General features: G+C 53.6%; 1 protein-coding gene across 1 annotated transcript in view; it reads right to left on the reverse strand.

The window, feature by feature from the left end:
• Window positions 1-4,235: 4,235 nt before the first annotated feature.
• WNT3 (Wnt family member 3) overlaps window positions 4,236-26,822 on the reverse strand; it is a 53,832-nt gene continuing 31,245 nt past the window's right edge. The window contains exons 2-4 of the mRNA XM_074562275.1: window positions 16,998-17,239; window positions 6,742-7,007; window positions 4,236-4,715 (exon numbers count right to left, since the gene is read on the reverse strand). Of these exons, the coding sequence (XP_074418376.1) occupies window positions 4,236-4,715; window positions 6,742-7,007; window positions 16,998-17,239 (988 nt within the window). The remainder of the gene's footprint in view (window positions 4,716-6,741; window positions 7,008-16,997; window positions 17,240-26,822) is intronic.

The raw sequence follows: 26,822 nt of genomic DNA on the forward strand, positions 1-26,822 counted from the left end.
CCTGGGAGCCATCTGCGTCTCTGGTGGTGGTGGAGCAGGGCTGTGTGTGTGCGCGGAGAGCTGGTGCGGGGCATGAAGGCAGCAAAGCTGTTCCCAGGCTGCCGGTGGTGGGGGGGATGCTCGGATGGTACCGACGCGTGGATGGATTCAGTCTGTCCCCAGCCTGGAGAGCTCGCCCGCAGGTAGCTGACTGAGGAGAACCTCTGGTGCAGCCCAGCCTAGAGTTTTCTGGACTTTGCAGTGCTGAAGAGGCCCCAGAGGTCTGCCTGTCTGTGTGTGAGTCAGGGGTATGGCGCTTGAAGGGAAAACCAGGGCAGAGTGTTGCGTGTGACATCCCACCCCTTCCAGCCTCCTCTGAGATCTCCCTCCAAGGTGTTCCCTGCAGGTGGCAGAAGAGAATGACTCCTGGCAGCGCCTTCCCACCGCCTTTTCTGTGACACACTGCCCGGGCCGGAGTGGCTTTATGGTGAGAACTACGTTGCTTTAAACAGTAAGGGCCAAATTCTCCATCCCCTTCCTTACCCTGTTGCTGCTTTTTTCTTCAGCTTTCTCTAAAATTGTGGTGTTAACTGAAGCCAAATGTATTTCATAGAATCACAGAATGGTTTGGGTTGGAAGGGACGTAAAAGACCACCAGATTACGAATGCATTTGGTAAATAGTTTAAAAATAACCTCTAGAGAAGAATACTAAAACATCCAGAAAATCACAGAATCGTGGAATGGTTTGGGTGGGAAGGGACCTTAAAGCCCACCCAGTGCCACCCCCTGCCCTGGGCAGGGACACCTCCCACCAGCCCAGGTTGCTCCAAGCCCCGTCCAACCTGGCCTTGAACCCCTCCAGGGATGGGGCAGCCACAGCTTCTCTGGGCAACCTGGGCCAGGGGCTCACCACCCTCAGAGGGAAACATTTCTGCCTCAGATCTCATCCCAATCTCCCCTCTTCCAGTGTAAAACCCTTCCCCCTCGTCCCATGGCTCCCCTCCCTCATCCAGAGTCCCTCCTCATCATTTCAAAGTGTTGGGATGGGTTTTGAGGGGACGCAGTGTGGTGGATGGGGTGATGGGCAGGCGTAGGGATGGCTTCACTCATAAAGCCATTAAGCTCAAAACACTCCTTGAGGCTGGACTTGTTGGCCGTGGGGTTCGTTAGCAGCCCATCGTTGGTGTTTGGGTGACGTGGGAGGCACCGCTGCTGCCGTCCAGCAGGAGATGGCCCTGGCAGAGGGATGCTGGCTGCAACGCGGTGCCCTGGGACGGAGCTGGGCATCCTTCCTGCACGAGAAGCACGGTGTCTCAGGCAGCGCTCCGCAAGAGTCAAATTAATTGTTTCGTCCTTAAATTGGGGATCGGTGTAGGAATATAGAATTTTATTTATTTACTTATTACCCTTCAGATAGGTCTGTTTGAGGCCAGCGCTCTGGAAAATTGTCTGCACTAAAAAACATCATTAATGTACGGGAGATGTTGCAGAAACGCCCAGAAAATTAACCATGGACAGGAGAAGATGTTTTTATAGGAGAAAATTTGGATCTTGGTCTGTCCAGACCGTCAAAAGGCGGTTCAGTGACAGCCCGCAAGGACGTCGGTGGGGGGAGGACGTGAAGGCTGAAGCCTCTGGTGATCTCCTGTTGTACGCGCGCTGTGCCACGGCACGCTATAAATAAAACTCCTAGCGTTCAGCTGTAAAATCTCCTGGATTTGCCGTGTTTTACCGTCGTCGAATTGCATCCGTATGAGCATCACTGCGCGTAAGCAGCCGGATGCCGAAGCACCGCTCCCGAAGACGTCGTTCAAGCAGGACATAAAGGACCTTCGGAGGCAAGTGCGTGTTTTTGGTTTTTTTACCTTCTCTTTAATGATGTACCACAAGAAAAAAATGCAAGTTGAAATATATTTTTCTCCAAATATATATATTTATATAATATATAATCTTAGTTAACTCAAGTATATACATTGTATAATAAATAATGCTTATAAAAAGAGAAATTTTCTGAATATAAAATAAAAAAAAATCGACCTCTACAACTTTATACAAAACTTTGGATACAGCAGATTGATGGAAAGAGATCTTCCATTCAGTGCTAGAATACCTGGCTACAGTAAAATAATTACAAGGCAATAAATGTTCTATTTAATATTAAATACCTTTTCTTGATTAAAAAAAACCAAACAACAAATGAGGGATTTTTTTTTTTTTTTTTTTTTTTTTTTGTTTGAAGTCAGGTACTTGGGGTCTGGCCAGACACAGAATTTAATATATGCTTTTAAATAGAACGCGTATCACAAGACGGCTGATTTCTGCGCCGGGGAGGTTTCGTGGCGCTCTCCTGTGCTTTTTTCCTTTTGGGAATTTGCCGCTGCTGGGGCTGCGCGACGCCGGGAGCTGCTCGTCCAGCTCTGCAGGGGAGGGACGGCCGGCCGTGCTCTGGTTCTCTCCAGGCTCGAGTGACAGGGCCCCGCTCTCCCGTTCTATTGCTCTTGGCGGGACCGTGTGCTGCTCTTTGCCAGGGACAAAGGAGGGAGTGGAGCAGAAGACACAGCTTTAACGGTGTAGGCGTATTTCTGTGTTGAATCGCTGATGCGGGAGAAGTGGTATTGGAACGTGGTTATTCGTCCTCACCGTTTGTGGAGGCGCCCACCAGGACAGAGATAATACTTACTGTTTTAATGTCAAGGGTCAATACGCCGTGAAAACGTAAGCCCAAAGTGAGGGGGATGTGGCCAAGGGAGGGGGATGTGGCCTGGGGAGCAGACGGAGGGGCGAGCGCTGATTCTTCTGCACCGAGATGGGGCGTGGGATGTGTGTGGTCACACCTGGAGCCAAAGCCCTGCTAACGGTACGGAGCTTCGGTGCTTGATGTGGACACTCAGGAACGAATTTCTGGTAACTCAAGAAACCCTGTGGGAAGGAAAGGGTCTGCCTGGGGTTGTGCTGTCGGATCAAGGTCTCCCTTCCCCATCTGCCCTTGCCTTTCTTTTGCTGGATGAACAGGCTGCCCAGGGAAGGGGTGGAATCACCATCCCTGGAGGTATCTAAAAGCCGGGCAGACGTGGTGCTGAGGGACATGGGTCAGTGGGGGTTTGGGCAGTGTTGGGTTGATGGTTGGACTTGATGATCTTAAAGATCCCTTCCAACCTCGACCATTCTATGATTCTCTGCAGTGGTTTGAGCAAGTCTGTCTCTGCCTTGGCGAGAAAGCTCGGACAGAAATTTCTTCTTGCCATGGCTTCTGTCGCCCCGTCCGTTACTGATGCTCAGAGCAGGATGCTCAGCACCCTGGTGGGTGCCCTGTCCCCAGGGAGACGCTGTGAACTCGCCCTGGGACATAAAGTCATATTAGGGAATGCTTAGTAGGTAGGTGCATCAACTGGGTGGATCTGCCCAGGTCCTCAAAAATCTCCCCTGGGCGGCTGCATGGCGAGGAGGCTGCTGGAGCGGCGACGTGTCCCCGTGCGAGAGGTGGCAGCTTCACCGCATGCCCTCTGCTCCCACCCTGGGCCAAACGCCAGAGGGTCAGCTCTGGGCTCCGGTTTCCCACCGCCCTCCTCAGGGGGATCGTTTGAGATGATTCGGGGCTGTGGGGAGCAGAGAGGGCAAAGGGGCGGTGGAAGGCGGGACTGGCTGAAGGGCTCTGTTCACCTGCTCGAACAGGTTTGTTTCTCCAATGTCACCTCCTTGGAGCAGGAAGGAAGGAGCCTGGCTCCTTTCCTCCTCCTCACCACATCTGCTGAGACCAGGATGGCTGTGCCAGCAGGCAGGGGAGCCCGTATTTGCTCAGATTTCGCTGTGTAAAATTCATTTCCACCTGAACCCCCCATATTGGCATCTATGTGGGCCAGGCCTCCGGAGGAGGACAGAGCTGGAAGCTCTCTGCAGGCTGTGAGCAGCACATGGACTGGTGTGGCTGAGCCTCGCTGGGACCTCTGCTGTCCGTCTGCTTCTCCCAGACAGTCACCGTGCCAGACAGCCCCAGAGAAGTCAGCAAATTGGGGATGTAACATGTCTGCAGCTCCAGGTTGAGCCTTGGACCTGGGTGAGCCTTGCGTGGGTGAGATGCCGAGAACCTTCCCTGCAGCGCTGGTGGGAGGCTGTCTGCCCTGACCAAGGGCTCTGGGATTGTTTTAATGCCATCCTCTGAAGCGTGAGGCCACCATGGGGGAGCTGCTTGCAGGGTTGATGGACCCCTTGGCCCTGCTCTGGAGCAGCCTCCCATCAGTTGGAGACCTACCGACGTTTACTTGCAGGTGTGGACATCATAGACGCGTATGCACTCCTGGCAGCTGACGTAGCAGCACCAGTGGAAGATGCAGTGACACTTCTCCTTCCTTTTCTCAGTCCTGGTGTTGTGGCCACGACCACAGCACAGCAGGTCGCAGCCGTCGATCCCGTGGGAGGTGACGTTGCATGTTCTGTCCCTCGTCCCAAAGGAGCCCGTCTCTGGGTTGGGCTCGCAAAAATTGGGGGAGTTCTCATAGTAGACCAGATCCCGCTCCGTCGGCGGCTTGAAAAGAGCGTACTTGGCCCTAAGAGTTTCTACCCATCCCCGAGATTCTCGGTGCTTTTCGACCACCATCTCGGAGGCGCTGTCATATTTATCCTTCAGGTAGTCACCGATCGCCCGGAAATCAGGCTGGGCCCACCAGCAGGTCTTGACCTCGCAGCTTCCCGAGAGACCGTGGCACTTGCACTTCAGGTGCATGTGATCCAGGATGGTCTGTCCAGGGAGAGAAAACAAGGTGGTCAGCAGAAGCTTACGGTGCCCGGCATTTGCTTTCAATCACCTGCCTTTGCTACCTGGGTCTAAACACCTGATCTGAGCTTGGTCTGGGAAGCGTTGGCCTGGGTGGTGCATGAGACCTTGGGTGTGTGGCAGAAGCATCTCCAGACAGAGATGACGCACCAGAGAAGCATGGTGAGATGGGCATCTGCTCTAATCATCTATCCAATCCCATCCAGTCCAATCCAATCTAATCCCAAGGTCCGATCCTTTCAGTGGGGTCCTCCCTGTTGTGTCTGTGTGGACAGTCAGAGCCCAGAGAAGTTGAGGGTTGAGAATGTCTCGGACACACGTGGATGTAGACCGACCCCTGTGTCCCAGCTTTGCTACCAACCCTTCGTTTTATGCCCCAAGTCTGACAGTTCGCACTAGGAGGTAAATGAAATTGTGAATCTCAGGACAGGATGTTCTCTCTTCCCCAGAAACCTCCTCTGTGTGGAGCAAAATAATCACTGGGTTTTGTTAAAATTACTAGAGTTTGGTGTTTCTTTTTTTACAGGAAGCTGTCAGTCATTAACACAAGTTAGAGGTTCAAGCTTCTACCCTTCCACCTGTGCCCGCGGTGGCACGGAAAAGCCATATCTAGTGTTTGCTTCAAGCACTGTTTGAAAGGTAACGTGGTTAAAGCGCGCTGGGTTTGCACATGACCTACAGCAGGTGGTGGCCCAGGGACCTGTGGACAGCGAGAAGAGAACAGAATATTTTGGTTGGAGGGTACAGACAGCCATCATCTAATCCAACGAATCCCCAGGTGGGACAATGCTATAGTGGGGAACATGCAGGAAGGAGCAGTTGGGAGGAAAGTCCTCTTCGCTGTTGACCTGAGGTCTTGGGCCGTTGAGTTGGGTTTCTACACGCTGCCTTGGGAGATCAAGGCAAATTTGCTGATGACACAAAACTGGGAGGGTTGGGTGACGCACCAGAAGGTTCTGCTGCCATTCAGCGAGACCTGGACAGGCTGGAGAGCTGGGCCCAGAGGAACCTCATGAAGTTCAAAAAGGGCAAGTGCGAGGTTGTGCACCTGGGGAGGAATAACCGCCTGCACTGGTACAGCTTGGGGGCTGACCTGCTGGAGAGCAGCTCTGCAGAGAGGGACCTGGAAGTCCTGGTGGGCAACAAGTTGCCCACAAGCCAGCAATGGGCCCTTGTGGCCAAGAAGGCCAATGGCATCCTGGGGGGCATTCAAAAGAGCGTGGCTGCAGGTGGAGGGAGGTTCATCCTCCCCCTCTGCTCTGCTCTGGGGAGGCCACAGCTGGAGCACTGCGGCCAGTGCTGGGCTCCCTGGTTCAAGGACAGGGAACTGCTGGAGAGGGGACAGTGGAGGCTACGGAGATGCTGAGGGGATGGAGCATCTCTGTACTGGGGAAAGGCTGAGGGACCTGGGGCTGTTCAGCTGGAGAAGAGCAGGCTGAGAGGGGATCTCATCAATGCTCAGCAAGAGCTACAGGGCTGGTGGCAAGAGGATGGGGCCAGGCTCTTCTCAGTGGTGCCCGGGGACAGGACAAGGGGTAACGGGCACAAGCTGGAACACGGGAAATTCCATCTCAACATGAGGAAGAACATTCCCTGTGAGGGTGGCAGAGCCCTGGCACAGGCTGCCCAGAGAGGTGGGGGAGTCTCCGTCTCTGGAGACATTCCAACCCCGCCTGGACGCGTTCCTGTGCCACCTGCTCTGGGTGACCCTGCTCTGGCCAGGGGTTGGAGGGGATGATCTCCAGAGGGCCCTTCCCACCCTGACCATTCTGTGATTCTCTGATTCTACGTTTGCTCTGGAAGCAAGGCGTGTTTTAGCTTTTCTTAATCCCCACCCATCGGTTTGGAGACAGAGGAAATGCTGTGCCCTGGAAAATAATCCTAGAAAGCTCCTGCCTGGGGTTGTTGTGGTTGATTTTCATCAGGAGGAGCCAAATTGGGCCATGCATGCTGGCATGGACAACCAGCTCTGGACCCGCTGGCCACTCACCGTCCTGCCGGCCTCGTTGTTGTGTCTGTTCATGGCCGAGCGGGCGTCTGGCCGGTTCTCTCGGGCATCTGCGAATTCCCGGGACACCAGCACGCCGAAGTCGGCATCCTCGCTGCATCCCCCCCATTTCCAGCCATCTCCTGGAGGTCCTTTGTGGTGGGAGTCACAGCCGCAGATCGTGGACGTGCCCTCAGCACAGGAGCGCGTCACGGCGAAGGCCACCCCTGCCGAGGCGATGGCATGGACAAAGGCGGACTCTCGCGTGGCTGGGAATAAACAGAGTCCACGGGATTATCAGTCAACGCCACACTTTTGTTTTCCTTCCCAACCTCCTTCAGCATCATCTAAATCTCATGAACAAGCAGGAAGTTATTTTATTAATTTTGTAATAAACGTTTTCTGAATTGGGTGCTGCTGGCACCACCTCTAGAAGCAGGCAGGAGTAGGTGGGAGAGATTTGTGACCCCAGCTCTGGGTGTCACAAGCATTTCCCCCAAATACAACAGGTGCGGGATTTGGTCCCACACGGGTGTCGATGGCTGCACAAAACATCAGTAAGAGCTTGAGGGGCCTCAGGAGAGAGTTACTGGAGTAATTCCTGGTCTGGAAACCCAGAGAGGGACTCCATGCCCGGAGTTAGCCCGAGGGGAGATGGAGAAGCTCCTGTTCAGATGATACAGGGCAGACAACGGCAGAACGAAGCCTAAGAGCTCATAATGACCCTTAACTGCATCTAGACTAACCAACGTGTGACTTTGCAGCAGTGGAGTAAAACCAGCCGAGGGTGTGAAGATAACCTTGAAGTTGCTCCTTAATTACTGAACAATCCTGGAGGAAATCACAGTAGACGAGACTCGAGCCTCCCTGACTCTGTGGGTGTTGGTGTGCTCCACAGCTGCTCTGAAAGAACTTCAGCAGGCCCAAAGGAGCAAAGCTGGAGAAAGTCCTGAAAGCATTGAATGCTGAAGAAAGGGTGAAATAAATTGCCCAGGATGCCTGGGTGGACTCGGAGCTGGGAACCGGAGCAGCTGCGGATCCTCCGTGCTAAGAGAGAAAAAATGTTTCATCAGAACAAAGACACCTGGCCAGGAGGTGGGGACAAAACAGAAGATCCGCATGCAGATGAAGGTGCAATGGGTTTGTTGAACTGGAGCATCTCTGAACATCACCTCTTCCACCTGTGACCGTGGCAGGGCCTTGGCCCTTGCCTTCCCTGGTTATTCCGTGGGGCCCTGACCTGCACTTTGGACAGCAGCAGCCAAAATGCACGTGGGTATGGGGAAGCCACCAGGAGCCATAAAGATGTTTACATTGGCTGGATGTTATAGTCACCTGGGTCTGAGAAGGACAACGAGACCAAGCAGGAGGGTGGGAAGCCAGACCAGAACTGTGCCTTCAGCCTCCCAGCTCACCTCGAGTGCCCGAAGCCAGGGAGCTGCCGTTCTTCATCATGAACCAAAACCTCTCCAGCAGCCCTGCACGCTGCCGTACCCTCTGCCGGAGCATTGTCGTGGCCCTTCCTTGCTCAGCGGTGGTTGCCGTAAACACAAAGAACATCTTACTCGGGGTGGGTTGTTCTGGATGGAAATGACCGAAGCCCAGCATTGAAGCGCACCCGTGAGATGGCACCGTGGGGCAGTTCTGAATAGCACACCCAGAGCAGCCGCTGGCATGGAGCCACCAAGACAGATTTTCTTGGCCTGCTACATCCAGAGGAAACGTCGGAGATATTAGAAGCGCTGAATAGCAGCGCTGTGAGAAGACCTAGATGACCTAGAAGACCTAGACCTAGCTTTTGAGGATGCAAAAGGAGATGACCTTGTTCACTTTGCATGGTGGCATTTTCCTGCCGTGGGGCCTGTGAGTTCAGTGTCATGGTTTTGGGAGTCTTGTGCTCTGTCCGTAAGTGGACAGCAGACTGTCAGATTGTAAGGGTATTTCTTGCGTTGCAAATCTGGGTAGGTTACTCTTCAGGAGGCCATTGTAGAAGCTGTGACATGCTCTGAACTCAGCTGCTCGTTTTGCTGGCGCTCTCTCTGGTGGCTCTTCCGGCAGGACCGTGGCTGACTGCTTTGAATTTTCAACCCAGACTAAAGCCCAGCCAATTCGTATCCTTTGCTCCTGTGCTCACATTGGCTTCCATCTTCAAGTAGCTTTTAATGGCCCCTGTATTCACTTCATGGTGCTTGCAGAGAGCAAGACTTCCGTTTTACTGTGTGCAAAGAGCCATATTTGTTAATTCTTTCCATAAAATGTTGTCCGTTAACACTCAGCAGCCTGGCTGCCCATCTCTGCATCTGCTCCTGGGCTTGATTCCTCTCTCCAGAGGATGAATGGACGCAAACGCTCCCTTCCAGCTGAGGACTGACGGGGGCTGCAGGAGAGCACGTCCCGCCGCAGCTCAGGACGGCTCAGGGAGATCTCCCGCGTTAGGACACAGACTGGCAAGTCCCCAGCGTGGTTCCCTGCTCAGCTCAGTGACGGGAACTTCGGTCCCTGGACTTGGTGTCTGGGTTCTTGCAGTGGCGACCCGGCTGCTCAGCTACGGAGCTCTGCTTGGGATGTTTTTAAGTCTTTCTTGATTTTTTTTTTGCTTGCTTGGTTGGCTGGTTGGGCTTTTTTTTGTTTGTTTGTTTTGTTGTGTTTTGGTTTGTTTTGAATTTTTTTACCTCAGCGTTGTACTATTTTTACTCATTTTGAAATCAACGGGAGTTTGGCCGTTGACTTCAATAACGCTGTACCAAATGCAGGCTTTTTCAAGCACAGTCAATATCTCAGTCAGCTTTATCCTTGGGGACGCCTTTTGGTTGAATCATAGAATCATAGAATCTTCATGGTTGGAAAGGATCTTTGAGATCATCGAGTCCAACCATACACACACCAAAACCAAAAAAAGCCAAAACACCCAAAAAAAACCCCACCAAAAAACCCCACAAACAACCAACCTACAATCTCTGCCACTAGAGCATGCCCTGAGGTGCCACATCTAGACGCTTCTTAAACACCTCTAGGGATGGTGACTCAACCCCCTCCCTGGGCAGGCTGTTCCAGTGCCTGACCACTCTTTCAGTAAATTAATTCCTCCTGATATCTAACCTAAACCTCCCCTGCTGCAGCTTCAGACCATTTCCTCTGGTCCTGTCATTATTCACTTGAGAGAAGAGGCCAACACCCACCTCTCTCCACCCTCCTTTCAGGGAGTTGTAGAGGGCAATGAGGTCTCCCCTCAGCCTCCTCTTCTCCAAGCTAAACATGCCCAGCTCCCTCAGCCTCTCCTCATATGCCCTGGTCTCCAGAGCCCTCACCAGCCTGGTAGCTCTCCTCTGGACACGCTCCAGCACCTCAATGTCCCTCTTGTACAGAGGGGACATTGAACCATGCTTCCCAGTCAGCCACAGTCCGCATAAGCACAGCCCCTGGTGGATGACCCTGGAGTGCTTTAACCCTACGTGCCGTCTTATAAAGATGGAGACTCTAGGTCTCTAAATCCAGAGTAGATGTTGGAGTCAATCCAGCCTCACGGCAGGAGACGGGGGGGTGCTGAAGGTAGTCGGGGGCCGTGGTGTCTGTGGTGCCATCGCTGGTGGACGGTGGCCTGGCTTCACTGCAGGAGGTGTTCCCAGCTGCCTCGTCGACCAAATGATCAGGACAATCGTCAGTGGTTGTAGGACAAAGCCAAGATTTTCTGCTGGCTCGGACCAACGATGACCCTGGAGACCATCCCCTCCTTCCAGAGCAGGAGCCACGAACCGTCTTCTCAGCTGCCCCGTGCATCCCTCATCTGCTCTTGCCTCGTGCCCAGGGAGGTCCTCGCTGCACCAGGTCTTGCTCCTTGGCCCACTCTTCTCCGCAGAGGTGGGGTCCAGCTTCCCAAAATCAGGCATCTCAAACTGAGCGAATTTCCCCCCCTGCAGGCGATCCAAGGGGCAGCTGGTGGGTATGTGCCAGCCGCGGAAACGCACATCTCTGCTCTGCTGCAGCGGGGGGAACTGGGATCTGGATGCCAAACGTGATCCTGAACCAGGGCTGCTCAGTCCCGTCTTCGCCGGTGGGACCGCGCTGTTCATTCCGCTTGCTTTTAAGTCAAATGCTTCCCTCCTTGCCCTTCCCACCTCCGACACGCCGGCAGAGATCCAGCCTCTACCTGCCGAGGTTTTCCTTCGATACCTATCACCAACCGCTTATATGGGGAGCACTGGGGGCCGTGGGCCGCAGGTTGGAGGTGACTGCTCCAACTGGAGTGTTTCAGCCTGACAAAGGCTATTTGGGTGGCCTGTGATCTAAAGCAGATGAGATTAGAGGAGCCAGCGAGCCCTTCTGGCCTCGGACCAGGACAGCTCGGGGGGCAGAGGGGGAGGACACGAGCCGCTGACGTCCCTTCGCTTTCCCCCCTGGGGGTGCGGGGTGCAAAAGCGATGGGCAGGGGATGGAGAGTGGCGGCGGGTGTCGTAGGTCCCTGCGCAGAGTGGGGACGCTGGGATGGGAGCCCAGCTGGGGCTGCCGCGGCCGCGCGGAGGGGTGATGCTCGCCGGCCCGGGGGGGCTGCGCCCCGCTGGCCCCCGGCACCCCCCGCCTCTGCCCGGCCGGGGGCTCTCCCCGCGACGCCGGGGCCAGGGGTGGGGAGCGAGCCGCGCACACAAACGCCTGGCCTTGAAATTCTCCCCTGGGTCTGGGCGAGGAGCCGGGAGAATTTCCCAGAGATGAAATGCGGGAGCAGCGTTCCCAGAACCAGGGGAGGGGCTGGCGAGGGAGGATTAGAGCCGCCTTGACAGTGCACCACTGCGACTGTCTCCCAGCCGGGCCCGTTACCTGCTGGGACACTCAATTTGCCATTGTTCCCGCGGTGTCACACTGTATTACCAGCATAATGCAGAATGTTTCCGCCGGCCAGCGTACCCACGGCACAGAGCACTGGCATTCCCCAGGAGCACCTCGTAGCAACGGGGCAATGTTCCCCTGTCCTGCCGTCACCCTCCAATCCCGCCAGCCCGGCTGGGAAATCCCTATTGATGGCTCTCCCCAGCCCCCCGCCACCGGATCAGAATGGCTAAAGGGCGTGTGAATGCTGCAGCGATTTGAAACGACTGCGGCGCTGGGATGGTATCGCTCGCCCTGCCTCACAGTAGGGGAGGAAGCTTAGCTCTTTCTCATCGGTATAAGCTTATTTTTCTCTCTCCCTCTCTCCTTTCCCTCCCCCTCCCTTTAAGCTGTTGAGTTTATATCAAGACGGCCCCTGATCCCACACACCCCTGTTTAGATGCAAATGACTGCGAGTGTCATGGCTGAGAAAAGCCATGGGTTATCTTGGTGCGGGTCTGCCTTTTCACAGCTCGTGTCAGGGGCTTAGCCGAGCACACAAGGACCCCCGAAGGCAGCCCGGGCCCAGCTGCCTTTTCTGCACCTGGCCCCGCCGCCGTCACGCTCCCCGCAGCCGTGCACGGCGCCATGCTGCCCCGGCGCTGCCGCCGAGAGGCCTGAGCCCCACCGGCGCCAAGGAGGATCCTCATGGAGAACCGGTGGCATCTTCCTGGAGAAGGAGAGGGAGGAACGGGTGGCCACGGGGGAAGAGCTGTTCTCCTGGCGCCCGAGATGAAAAGAGGGTGGCGAGCCCCTGGCCCAGGGTGCCCAGAGAAGCTGTGGCTGCCCCATCCCTGGAGGGGTTCAAGGCCAGGTTGGCCGGGGCTTGGAGCAACCTGGGCTGGTGGGAGGTGTCCCTGCCCAGGGCAGGGGGTGGCACTGGGTGGGCTTTAAGGTCCCTTCCCACCCAAACCAGTCTGTGATTCTGTGACTCCATGAAATGTATGAACTCGCCGAGGCTCCTGCCAAACTCACTCCCGCAGATCCCGTCCTGCCTGCGGCTCAGTCCCTCTTCTCCATCCCAGGAGTCGGTCTCCAGATGCCTGTGGGGTCTTCCTGCCTCATGCGCTCGCACCCAGCTCTTTCTGGGCTCTGCGCTTTAACCAAAATCGCAGACTTTATCACTAACCCGGAGAATGGCAACGGCTCGCCCTCCCAGCGTGGCAGCGAGTCCCCCGGCTGTTGGCTCACCCTTGGCTCTGGAGCAGGACTTGGCTGGGAGAGAGATTGTCTTTTAATAAAAACTGACCTTATTTTAAAAAGAAGAGGGAGGGAGAAGAGAGAGGGGGGGAAAGCGGGTTTTTCTTCCTTCTTCCCTCCTTGTCCCAGACTGCACACCTGCAGTATAAATCATCTCGGAGAATTTGCTTGTAAAAACATGATCTTACCCCATGTGCTGGGGTTGGTTATTTGGGTTTTTTTGGTTGTGTGTTTTTTTGTTGTTTTTTTTTTTTACAGCCCAGGTTAGAAAATAAGACACGCACAAAAGAGAACTGGCAGGGAGGTGATCGGTGGCCCTGGGAAAAAGAAGCATCGCCAGCTACGGCTGCCACGCGTTCTACGGCAAAAGCCTCGCGAGTCTGAGTTTCGAGTGGGAGACGTGGGAGGAAACGGGGCCGGCCAAAGCCATAGCCAGGGTGGGCGTTCAGCGGCCCCGAATGGGAGTTTCGCCGTGCTGTATTTGCTGTTTATTGCTTTGCTGCGGATTCAAAGCCGGGCAAGATCTCGTGACATGGACCTGTTGGAGCGAGGCCAGAGGAGGCCACGAAGATGATCCGAGGGCTGGAGCCCGTCTGCTGTGAGGACAGGCTGAGAGTGCTGGGATTGTTCAGCCTGGAGAAGAGAAGGCTCCGGGGAGACCTTGGAGCCCCTTCCAGTCCCTAAAGGGGCTCCAGGAAAGCTGGGGGGGGGCTGTTTGCAAGGGCATGTAGCCATAGGCCGGGGGGCAATGGTTTAAACTAGAGCAGGGCAGGGTTAGATCAGCCATTAGGAAGAAGTTCTTTCCACTGAGGGTGGTGAGACACTGGCCCAGGTTGCCCAGAGAGGGGGTGGAGGCCCCATCCCTGGAGACATTCAAGGCCAGGCTGGATGAGGCTCTGAGCGACCTGATCTAGTTGAAGATGTCCCTGCTCACTGCAGGGGGTTGGACTAGATGGCCTTTAGAGGTCCCTTCCCACCCAACGCGTTCTGTGATTCTGTGATTCTGAGGGACTGCGAAAGGAGAGATCGGAGTCGTAGGGTGAAGCTGGGAAGAGAAGTGAGATGGGGATGTGATGGGAGGCCGTGGGAAGGGCAGGAATCCCTGGGGCTGTTTCCATGGGGGATGTCCTGTGCTCCCGCGCTGCCACCAATGCTGGAAGCCTGGATGATGTGCCCAGAAGGAGCATCCGAAAATGGCTCGAACCTGTGTGCCACAGGAGGGTCTGCGCAGCCAAACCACCCCCCAACGGCTCCGTCGTTTTCCCACAGCACATTGCTCTTCGGACTAAGCTCTCCTTGAATGGTTGCTTCATGATTAGCATTTTTTTGCAGTGCCTTTAAAATGAAATTATCCTCAATTTCTGTTCAGGCTGTATTAGAAATGATTTTCCATCCCATTGTTGTGAGAGCTACGCCTTTGAAGTATTTTTTCCAAAATAGCGTCAATCTACCTAAGGGAGCAGTAGATGAGATTAAGCTAAATGTTGCTCTTTGATACTTAGCGGTGAGTTCATCCAGGTAGTTACCGTAGCTTAAATACTGGCTATTTTGGGCTTAGTATTTAATGCCTCTTGGCCTAATGCACAGTGCAAACAGCAGTGGTGGTTGTCGTCTTCGCCTCAGTCTTGCCGTTAATTAATGATTCTTAGTTTGTGGGGTTACATCCCTCCCGGCGTCCTGGAAGTCAACAAGAAGAGAACACGGCCCCTGCTCAGGGCTCATCCAGATGAAACACCCGCGATCTGTAAAAAATCACGGATCGCAGGTCTCAGTTCCAAGTTATGGGCTCAAAACTCTTGGTTTCTGTTCTTGCTGCATCCAGGGATAGACGGGACAACAGCCTGGGAGAACGCGATGCTTGAAGGCAATGGAAGAGTCCGGCAACCCTATCCCACCCTCGTCAGTGACGAGCTGTGCTGGTCCCCAGGTTCATCACAGCTAACGAGATCTCTCAGGGCAGGACAAAAGCCGTTTAATTGCCAACGTTATCTCTTCCTCCAGCCGAGAGAGCAGTGGCTGAAAAGGTGACGTTTTTCTCCGCCACTACTCATGCTGCCAGCTCCGGGAATCGCAAAGGCTTTCCTGGTGCCGCTCCCGGATGAAATGAGTCCCATCCCGTCTCCGCTCGTTCATTTTCAAGGTAGCAGTGAAAAGACATTAGCACATTTAAAAAATGTAAATAATAACCACAATCCAATGGGTTGGACTTTGATGTATCGTTATTTGCAGATGATGCTGTTTATTTTTAACTGTTCTACTTACAGGTTAGCGAGACACCCGAATAAATACATTTTTCAAGCTAATTGCCTGGCAGCGCTGTCTAGGAGACTGTTGGTGCGTCAGGGTTTGGTCAGGAAAGCTGTATAACAAATGTGCTCGATAATTTTTCTCCATCTGTCAGGCGGGTTTCAGAGCTACGGGTGATATTTTACTTTGTCAGCTTGGAGCGCGCGGAAATGTTGAGGCATGTCCGCACATGAGGTTGTGCTCTAGTCCCCGCAGCCGAAAGAATCTTAAAATACTCTTTGCAAATTCAAAGTTCAGTTCGCTCATTACGGGGAGGATGGTTCAAATCCAATTTTTAAGTGCTTTCACGCTGACAGGAATGGTGGCGAGAGATTTTCATGTGCCTGCATGCTGTAACAGCTCTTTCAAAACGTGTTTAAAATTTTTATGATTTTTTTTTATGATAGTTTTTAGGAAAAATTAAAACTTTCTTATCTTGTAAGTGCTGAAGTTTAGGACCTGCTTTTATTGGGCAGCAAGTTATAGCGCGGCAACCCTTGGTGACAACTTATTTGATAGTAAATACAACAAAAATTACCCCAAAACACATCCTGGCAGCACAGAGGGGAACTGAATCTCATGGTCCCTATTAGCACTAGTCCCTATTGTATGACTTTACAACCCTTTGATTTCTGCAGAGAATCACACTTTGACCCAAATGAGTCATTTCCACCGAAATACACCACGGATGTTGCAGGAAACTGTACCAGTGTCGGAAGGCTGAAGCTTGAAAAAAGTATCATGAACTGTTTATATGCAGAATATTACGGCTCTGTGAGAGAGGTTCGCCAGGAGACATGCACGCTCCAGGAGACTATTGGGAAACGTCCTAGCTTTCAACCCTAATTTCTCCAGTTTCCTAAAGGCTGTACCATAAGATTCCCGTTTCCAAAGTGTCACTGGAAAGATTAATTTCTTGGGATGGGATGGAGAGAAGGGGAGATTTTTATCCACCGAGTGGTTCAGTTTCGTGGGAATGCTTCTTTTTAATCTCAGGTCTTGGTTTGCTAACTGGCCATCTGAGACGTGGGGTAGGTGATCTGCCACCCAAGATAGCCATCACCCTCCTTTCAGGCCGTATTTGGCCGCAGGCTGGTGGTACAGGTCTCCAGCTGTTTTGGGGCCCAACATCTCACTTTTCTCAGTGTCGTGCCCAGGCTGTGACCTCATTGGGAATCCCAACTTTATCACACCTCATCAACGTGCTTCCAGTCTGCCCGGTCTGTGCCAGCGGGTCTAGAAAGGTGGCCTTCCAGGAGGATGGGATGAAGACGAGCAAGCACGTGTATTTGGAGAGAGGAGAGGGAAAATACATTTATTCCCTCTCTTTTTGTTCCTAGCCCTGACCAGTTTGGGCTCATCTGTGAAAAGATATGTTGAAATACCAAGTAAGCCTGGTCAGGACCATGGATCTCAACCACGGCTTCTCACTGGTGGGGAAACTTCTGCCCACTGGCCTCCTGGGGTAGACAGTGCACGCTTCGAAGGACCTGCCTTGACCCCAAGGAACCTGACCACGACCCCTCTTCTTGGCTTTTCCCCTGGGTCTGCTGGACCCTGTTGTTTGGAAGCGCTGCACACCCTGGGCAGGACGCATGGAGCCCACGATTCCAGAACGTGTGAGCATGGATGGGGCTAGACCTTCCCCTTCCTGTTCTTTATCCTACCTGGCCCTAGTGAGAGCTCCTGGAATGGGAACAGACCCTTCCCTTATTACCCTGTTCAGTGTAACGCACCAAAAAAAAATTAGAAAAAAGAAACTGGAGAAATTAGGGTTGAAAGCTAGGACATCAGACCCTTTCCCCAGTGTGTTCCCAGTAGGACATTCACGGCATGTCCCAAAGCCAAGATGTGACAGCTCTACCCACCCTGGCAAACGTGTTCCCCCACAACCCCCCGGCTTCGCTCTCTACCTTTGTCCAGGACCGGCCCAAAGATGGCCAGGCTGTCGTCGATGGTGGTGCAGTTCCAACGGCGTCCCCGGAACTGGTGCTGGCACTCCTGGATGCCCAACTTCACCCCCTCGGCCACGCTGGGCATGATCTCAATGTAGTTGCGGCAGAAGCGGAGCTGCTTGGGGACGAGGCCGGGGATGGAGCCGCAGAGGATGGGCTGGGACCCCAGGGAGCTGTACTGCTGACCGAGTGCAAGGGACCTGCAAGGGACAGAGGACGGCGTGAGGGTTGGGAAACCAGCTGGCACGAATGGTCCTGCCCCCACCACCATCCCCAGGGGGAATTTGATGAGCCGAGGCGAACCGATCATTCAGGGAGACAAAGTACTGAAAAGCAGGGATTTTTTAAGAAAACAAGAGACTTCCTACTGACGAGCTTTCACACCTGAAGACACTCTGGTCCTTTGTGGGCCCAGAGGGAAGGACTCAGCTCCTTGCATGGAGGCACCTGCAGCCGGTCAGTGTGCTCCCAAGTGTCTGAGACATCCCCATGGGGCTGGTGGATCTGACAAAGGACCTGCAAGGAGCTGTATCCAGGGGAGCAACACCTGGAGGCTGGGAAATACCCTGGTGTGTCTCAGCTGTCAGGAGACACTGATGTGAGAGCTTTTGAACTGTGGCCAAAGTGGGAAGTGTCCTGTCCAATGCTAAGTTCATCAGCAGAGGGATCGTGATTTACTGGAGAGGGGCTGCTCTGGGGTCAGGCACGTCAATGCCACACGTCCCAGGCTGTCTTGACACTTCTGCAGGTGGTCCCAGCAGAGACTGAACCACCACGGTTCCACCCTGGAGGCCTGGAGCACCTCTCCTATGAGGACAGACTGAGCGAGATGGGGTTGTTCAGTCTGGAGAAAAGAAGGCTCCGAGGAGACCTTCTAGTGGCTCTACCAGTATCTTAAGGGGGCTACAAGAAAGCTGGGGAGGGACTTTTTAGGATGTCGGGTAATGGTAGGACTAGAGGGAATGGATTAAAACTAGAGATGGGTCGATTCAGACTGGACGTTAGGAAGAAGTTCTTCACCATGAGGGTGGTGAGACACTGGAACGGGTTGCCCAGAGAGGTGGTGGAAGCCCCATCCCTGGAAGTTTTTAAGGCCAGGCTGGACGGGGCTCTGAGCAACCTGGTCTGGTGGGAGGTGTCCCTGCCCATGGCAGGGGGGGTTGGAGCTAGATGATCTTTAAGGTCCCTTCCAATCCTGACAATTCTGTGATTCTATGACCCTGATGGACATCAGCCTCTAGCTGCAGCCACGAGTCGGGCAGATGTGCTGGTGCATGGCAAAGGTGCATGGAGGGCAGATCTGAGAGGACCTTTTCCTACTGGTCCAAGGACCTGCCCAGCATTAAATATGTGGGTCAAATTCCTTATTTGGACAATAATTGTCACTGAAGGGTGAAGGCGCGCATTTGCTTAACTGAGATACCTGCTATTGTACACAAACAGGGACAGACCTACAGCTGCTGCCTTGCCTGGGATCCAGACCATCCTGCAGTGTCCCTCCAGAACACGTGCCAAATCTGTGAATGAGCAGCCGGTTCTGCAACAGAGCGGGTGTGAGGAACCCAATTTCTTCCAGTGCAGAAACCTCATAGTGCAGATACCAGCAGAGGCAAATACTAAAGAACTTTGACTTAGTATGTCCATATTTCTCTTGTACCAGGGAGTCGGCAGCTGGACACAGGGATCGAGGTGAGGTCTTACCAGTGCTAACTAGAGAGGAAGGATGTCCTCTCTCTACCTGCTGGCAATGCTTTTCCTCGTGCAGCCCTGTTCGCCTTCTTTGCTGCAGTGGCACATTGCTGCTTCATGTTCAAATTTTTGCCCACAAGCACCCCCCGGTCTTTTTCTGTTGCTGCTTTGTAGCTGGTGGCCCCCCAGCCTTTACGGGTGCATGGGGTTATTTCTCCCCGAGTTATTTCTCCCCAGGTCCCTTGGTTGAACTGTGAGATGCGCCTGTCTGCCCATTGCCCAGCCTTTAGAGGTGCCCTCAAATGGCAGCTCAACATCTGGGATATCAACCACTTCTCCCAGTTTTGTTGTGTTTTTCCCTAACTCACCTGCCCACACCTGGAGATTGTGTGTGAGCTAATCAGTCAATCATTTTGTAGTCCTTAGTTAATTCGGGTTGGAAGAGACCTCAGGAGGTCTTTAGTCCAACCACCTGCTCAGGAGAGCTCCAACTTCCACATTAGATTAGGTGGCCTTGTTCTTCTCCAATTTGAAAACCTCCAAGGACGGAGATGCCACCGCTTTATGAGACCTATGGTTGCCTGTCCTTGTCCTGAACTGATCATCCAGCCTGGGGTCTCAGGCTGGATGCTGAGCTGACACCAGTTGGTTCAATTAGTCACGTACTAATGATTTTAGGATGTAAAGGGAATCCCAGGGTACCTGCTCAGGAGAGACGTCTCTGCTGAAAACACTGAGCGGGAAGATCCGACTCCCACCCTGGCTGGGAAGCACATGCCTCTAATCCCTGCTCCAGCGCTGTCTTCTGCCACAGCTCCCTGCTCAACCATCTCTCGGCCCTGTTTCTCCTGCAACTCTCTGCCCACCTGCCCAGCAGTGGGGCAGCTGCCCGAGACTTCAGGACCGTAGCACAGCATGCGATGTTTTGACTCCATCTCCCACACCCTTGCATGGGACACACAGAAGAGGGGCAACCAGATATGGTTGGGAGGCAACACAGCGCAACGGGCAGCGCACCAGGGCTGGTTCCCAGAGCTGCCTTGTGCCTCCAGCTCCCACCGAGTGCAGTCTGACGGGGGATCTCAGCACTGCTGGGAAGACCGGTCAACTTCAGTTGTGAACAACATTGACTTCATTCTCCATCCAGCAAGGCTGGCAACGTGGGGAAGAGGCAGGAGAGCACGTTGCGTTTCTCCAGACACCCACTCTCGTAGACAGACTCCAGTCTCTGGGGGATAGCACGCTGCGAGACGCTATCTCCTGCGCGGGTTTGCACAGTGGTGGACGTGAAGTTCTTATTCAGTGTCAGAGTTTACAAGGGCCTGCCGGCAGCAGCAGTTTCTCGCAGCAGTTTCTCACAGCCATGGTGGTGCAGCCTTGGCCCGGTGTGCTGGCCATGAGCTCTACACCATGGCACACGGGTTAATTCTGCTGTAGCTCACCGGTGTAAAACCTGGCCCAATTTTTTCATCTGGATGAGTAGCTCAATCCCTCAGGGAACCTGCAGAAATGGCCTTGAAGGAGTCAGAGCTGGGAATTCCCACAAAGTTCTGGGGAACTCCTGGGAGGACCCATCCTCCCATTCAACCACAGACTTGGCCAAATCCCTTCTTTAAACTCCTGAGCCATCTCATGACAGACTTCCCTGCCTAGAAGGCTGGACTGGAGGTGTGCAGTCTGTTTTGAGGTTGGAGTTGCGATCTATTGTGTGATAGAGGCCCCTGGAGAAGGTGGAGGCGCTTCTTGGTTGTCCAGGTCACACACCCAGCTGGTGAAGTTGCTTACCCACATACAGGAATCCACCTGCTTTTGATGACCTGTTCCGAGATTACCCACTTTTTCCTTTTCTTCCTCTTTGCAAGGTCTCCATCATTCCTAAGTGTCTGCTTTTAATTTGCCTTGATGATGATTACTGAGAGCACCTTCTCTCCGGTCGTCACCTAATTTTCATTTTTGTTTTCATGTCAATGCACTTGTGTTCTCCCCACTGCTGATCCTTCTTAGACAGATATAAACCATCTCATTCCTCTTGGCCCATCATCCCCACCTCCCCAGAAGCCCTGGGAGGGCACACAGGGCAGGGCGCTGTGGCCAAGGTGCTGCAGCTTTGCCCTGACCTCCTGGGTCCCACGGACCGAAGATTTCTCTACATCGAGGCCGAGATGTGGAGATGAAACAAATCCTATTTGAAACCCAGATCGGAGATCCCAGGGGCACATCTTGGCTCTGTGTGGCTCTAACGCAGAAATCACAAGAGCTCACGGGGAGGAAGCAAATACGTGAGGAGAGGGAGTATCACAGGGGGAATTTGGGGTAGATGGAGGACGTGGACAGTTTTTAAAGCACAAACCGTAATTCCAAGGCTGGCAATTGCAGGAGCGACAGACCCCACACTTCCCTGTCTTTCTTCCAATGCTGATGTCCATCCTCGCTGCCTGAGCCTACATTTCTCTAGCTCCCACCGCGCCCAAGGGAAACAGCCGTTTCGTACCCCTGCTCCGCCGCCCCAGCTTCACCCGCGGAAGGCGATAGACGCATTTTCCCAGCATCGACTCGCAGCCCAGACGTTTTGCGCGCCCAAGGGCAGGAGCCGTAAGAGCCAGACAGCTCTGCTGGGCTGGGAGACTCCCCTTCAGCGCCGCGCGTACGAGTGTGAGCAGACGGATGTGTGCACAAACGTACACTTTTGTGTGCGTGTGTGTGAGTGCAGCGCACGACACAAGGAGCATGAGTGCCTATGGCAAACACATGGGAAATCCCCTTTCTCTTTCTCTGCTTAATCCCTTAAATCTCTCAGGAGTCCCGACACTGTCTGTCAGGCCAGTGACTCCTTTTGTTCCCATCCGATAGTGCTAGACGTAGCAGAGCCGTGGACCCAGCACTCTCCAGTTGACTCTCCGTGGTTCCCGTTGGTCTGGGACGAGCTTTCGAAGCCCCGGGAGTCAATGGTCTTGTGCGGATCCTCTTCCTGCAATTCCCGGTGGGCGCATCCTTGAAGAGGTGACTCGTGTCTTCGCATTGCCTCGGCGTGGAGGGTGCTGTGCCCACCCTCTCAACTTCATCCTCCCGGCAGAGATGGCCGGCAAACTCATCTTCTGTTTGGGCCACTGGTTGGAAAGACACGCGGCGTCAACAGAAATTAGACGTAGTAGTGGTTGAAACTAGCAGGATTTGGCCAGATTAAAGCTGTGCCAAAACATATGAGAAGTTTTTAGGGCGAACACTGAGAAAGGTTTCCTGCCAGCGAGAGCAAAAGCAGCTGGGACACTTCTTCTTCCCTCTCGGCGGGAGACTGCGGGCTGCGTTGCTCCGAGCACTGCACAGGGCGGCACAGGCTGCCCGTCCCAGCGGGGTTTTACCAGCCGGAGACAAACCTTGGGGAGTCTCTCTCCCTGTGGAGCGAGGGGATCGAAAGCTTCGCTGGGGGTGACGCCCTGTTTGGCTGCTGTCTGGCAAGAAAGGAACTTCTTGGAAAGAGGTTTGTCCACCCTCTGCTCTGTGTGCAGGGCACGGGGAGGGCTGACCCAAAGGGTTTGCTCACACGTGTCTCACGTTCCAGTTTCAGCCCCTCTGCTCCGCTCCGTGAGAACCCCCTGGAGCGCTGCCGCCAGCTCTGGGGCACCAACAGCAGAAGGACACGGAGGTGTTGGAGCGGGGCCAGAGGAGGCCCCGGAGATGCTGGGAGGGCTGGAGCCCCTCTGCTGTGGGGACAGGCTGAGAGAGCTGGGGGGGTTCAGCCTGGGGAAGAGAAGGCTCCGCGGAGACCTTGGAGCCCCTTCCAGTCCCTAAAGGGGCTCCGGGAAAGCTGGGGAGGGACTCTGGATCAGGGAGGGGAGCCATGGGACGAGGGGGAAGGGTTTTAAACTGGAAGAGGGGAGATTGAGATGAGATCTGAGGAGGAAATCCTTTGCTGTGAGGGTGGTGAGCCCCTGGCCCAGGTTGCCCAGAGAAGCTGTGGCTGCCCCATCCCTGGAGGGGTTCAAGGCCAGGTTGGACGGGGCTTGGAGCAACCTGGGCTGGTGGGAGGTGTCCCTGCCCAGGGCAGGGGGTGGCACTGGGTGGGCTTTTAGGTCCTTTCCAACCCAAACCATTCTATAATTCTATGATTCTATGAAAGCAGAGTGCCAGGAGGGGACCAGCTACCTGGCAAACAATCTGGTGTGGTTGCCCTTTCTCTTTCTTCTGCAATCCTATAAACCTGTTGCCATCTTTAATGAATTCTGTAAGCCCAGTTGGATGGGCAGGAACCTCTTTTTTTCCTGCCTCATCCCTGGAAAATATTGACATTTGTGTGAGGAGTGTGCTACAACCTCCAATGAGCTCCCAAGTGGGGCACATCTGTGCTTGCTGTGACTTTTTACTTGAAATGCAGGGAGAAAAATTCAGGGGTGTGTTGCTGAGGGAGTGTTTTCTAACTCAGCAGCCAAAAGCAGATGGATGAAGAGCAATTTTCCTTTTTTCCCACTATACCGAGGACACCACCAGCTGGGCAGGAAAGCTCTGGGTGTAGAGCTGCATGGCTCCAACGGAACGTCTCGTGCCATGGAGCTGGACACTCCCTGCATTGCAGCTCTTCCTTGCCTCTCCTGCGGGATCTCCCACGTAAATGTAGACATGCCGTAGGGATCCTCTGTGCCGTTTCCCTTGACAAAATTGTTATAAAGAACTTGTATTTTCATCCCTGGAGCCCCCAGCACGCCTGGAGATCTGTGCAGAAATACATGGCCGGGAGCATTGCCCGGAGGATGCTGCTGGTGGTGGTGACTCCAGGGATGGAGGGAGGTCACAGCGACTGCCGTGCCCGTGGGAGAGGTAGGTTGTAAGGACCCTGTGCTCACGGACTCAGCCTTCCTTTGGCTCCCTCCTGCCCGCAGACAGAGCAGAGCTGTGCAAAGCTCCTTCCAGGGCTCTGCCATGCGGGTGCCGGGGGGCCACGACACCGTCGCCTTCTCCCTTCGTCTCAGCATCCATTAAATAACAACTGCTCTTCCTAAATGCCCTGAGAGCCACGGCTGGTGGAGCTCCTTGAGGGCTCCTTGGTAGAAACGAGGCTCTTTTAAACCCAGATATTTCCTCCCGCAGCAGCTCAGGGCACTGCAGCGTAACGTCACAAGGCGAACATCCGTCCTGCCCGTGCCCTCTGACACCTTGTCGATGCCCCGTATTGATCCCTGAAATACTTATAACGCACCGGGCAAGCTGTGCACCAGCAGGAGGAAGCCAGGTCACAGCTCAGATCTGCCTGGGAGAAAGCCTTTCTCTGCCTGGAGGGTTTTTATTGTACTATTTTTAGACATATTTGGCATTTTCCATTTCTGGGCCATGTTCTGCTTAAGACGGACAGTTGTCCGGGCTGGCATCCCACTGTTTTACAGCGCTCAGCTGCCCAGGGGTGACACATTGAAATGCACGTTGGGAGCCAGGCGTTTTCATGCTGCTGCTTTTTATTCAGTGCTGTATCAGCCCTTCCCACCTCCCACCGATCTGTCCCTGGCAGAGGCATCCTCACGCACCTGCTGCTCAGGTAAGGAAAGGGCTGTGCAAAATCACTGCAAGCGGAGGTGCACGATGAGGGCAAACCTTTCAGGAGAGCCAGACCCTGTTCTTTTTGTTACGGTACATTTTGAACTCTCTGGCTCAGCCTAACGCAATGCTCGAAGTGTTTTTACCAAGTGGCAGACGTTCATTTTAATCTCCGGGATCACAAATCTCACCCCACCCCTGACAGCCGTGTCCTCGTACGCAAACAAGTGCCTCCAGCTGCTGACTCTGTTCTGCTGCCTGGCCTTTGAGGGGGTGTTATATCTGGTGTAATATTCATATCTCTCAGTACTCGTAATTTGCTGACTGCAGCCCTTTGTGAACAGGGTAAGACACAAATTCTTGGGTTTCTCTGAAGATCAAGAGCAGCAGGAGGGAAATTTTTGCAAGTCAAAGCATGCAATATATATGCACATACGAGCCTGAGAAATGCCAGGTCTTGACGGAATATGGAGAACAGACAAAAAGATGACAGAATTCAAATAAGGAACATCGCAGATCACCAGGGAACGGGATAGCTTTAATGAATCCCATTCCTTTGCTCATAAATCACCCACTATTTAATCTCTGCTGTACGTTTCTTGAGCTTTTCTGTAGAGTGGGCACTTGCGTCCCTGGTATGAGATATCCCCGGTCCCACAGACTCCACCGAACTTTGCAATCACTGGCGGGCTCTGCAAAACAGATGGGAACTTATTTTTTTTTTTTTTTTAAAAAAAGAGGTTCAACGCCTGAGCGTTAGAGGCTGATCCCCCGGACAAGGGCGAGTCCCGTGGGCATGAGCGCGGATGTAGGGTTTGATGTGTTACTGACCCGGAAAGTCTCTGTAGGCTTTACACACCACTGCGATGTGACCTCTGTCTGGAACAAGAAAGATTTTTTCCCAGTTGGTGTGTTTGAAAATTACCTCATTAAATAGTGTGCACGAATTGCATGGTCCGTACAAAATTCAGCAGCCCACAAGGCCACATTCCGTCCAGTTAAGATTCTCTTTTAATTTAGTCACACCTAAGGGCTAGAAGCCTTTCTGAAACCTTCACAAAGGCAAAAGTTCACCTGGGAATCACTCCCAGAGCTGTGGCTGCTTAGGGTTACGCATCCCTCTGAGAGCTCTCCCAGGGTACGGCTCAGGGTATTTCAAGTATTTTTGTGTATTGTCCACTCAACCCAGCGGCGCCTCCCTCTATGAGCCGTGTCCCACCTACGGCTGCAGAGCCCTCCTTCCAGCAGCCTCTTCGAGGAGGGCTTAATCCTTCCTCCGAGCACCGCAGGACAGAGAGATGTTGCCAGTGGTGGGGCAGTGCCCCATGGGAGGATCGTGCAAAGCCCAAGGGTGGTCAGCCTGCATTGTTCCAGGGCACGTAGCACCAGATGGTTAGAAATTTGGCAACCTGCTCCTTTTGAAGAGAAATCATAGGATCACGGAATGGGTCGGGTTGGAAGGGACCTTAAAGATCATCTAGTTCCAACCCCCCTGCCCTGGGCAGGGGCACCTCCCACCAGACCAGGTTGAGAAATGTTGATTATTTCCAGAAGCAAACAAGGAGAAAGCACTCAATGAAATGATCCTCCGATGTGTGTATGAGGGTTGGAGAGCGCGGACCCTGCCTATAACCCCAGGTGAAGGGAGAGGTGCCATGAAGGCTTGTGCTTTTATTTTGAGATATCAGAATGATGATTTCTCGGGTATTGCTAAATAATGAATGCTACAGAGAAATGCTAAAGAGGGGGCTGCTTAGGGTCTGAGGGATTACAGGGAGGGACTAGCGTCGTTTTACTTTAGCCTCCAACCAACACTGACGTTGAAGTAGTTATTGAAACACATCCCGGGCTATATCTACATTAAGTCAAATAAAAAGCCTCATATCTGCACACAGGGGAAGTTGTTCTTTGTAAACAAGGATTTTTTTCATGTTAGCTGGATACCAAACGGTCTGGTTATTCTGGAGGGATAATCTCATTTCCCTGTGACCTACCGCTCGACTGTACTGCAGGTAAGGAGGCAGCAAAGCTCAATAAAGCCCTTGTTAGACGCGATGGTTTAAGGGCCTCTCAAAGTGGGGCAAAGGATGACTATTTCACTCAAAAAGGAATTGCAAGCCCTCTGGCAGCTCACCGTGAGTCCTGCTGTGTGCAGCACGTGAGCAAGTTGGTGCTCAGGTCTGCAGCAGCGGATCCACCCTGAATTCACTCCTGAGAAGGTTTCCATCCTCCCCATCCTTGGAAACAGTGTCAAAATAATGAAATATCTTCTGCAAGAGGTGGTGGGATCAGGTCCTGCTAAGTATGAAGAACTGTCAGATCCCACGGTGAAGCGGTGACTCTCGTCTGCTGATGTTATGTTTGATGGGAAGCTGGAGCTGGGAAAGCCTGGGCTGCAGGACACCGGCGGAAGCCCCTGTGATCTGCTGGTGGAGACAGAGGGGGACAAACAAACTCTTCGCCCTGCTCTGGGTCCTGGGAGCTACTGCCACTTCTTGGGGAGTGCAGCAGTGCCTTAATGGATGGGACAGAGCGGTTGTCAGCAGCACTTGTGCCACAGAAATTGCCTCA

This window comes from Larus michahellis, chromosome 18 (genome assembly GCF_964199755.1).
Source record: "Larus michahellis chromosome 18, bLarMic1.1, whole genome shotgun sequence".
In the NCBI taxonomy this organism is placed as follows: Eukaryota; Metazoa; Chordata; class Aves; order Charadriiformes; family Laridae; genus Larus; species Larus michahellis.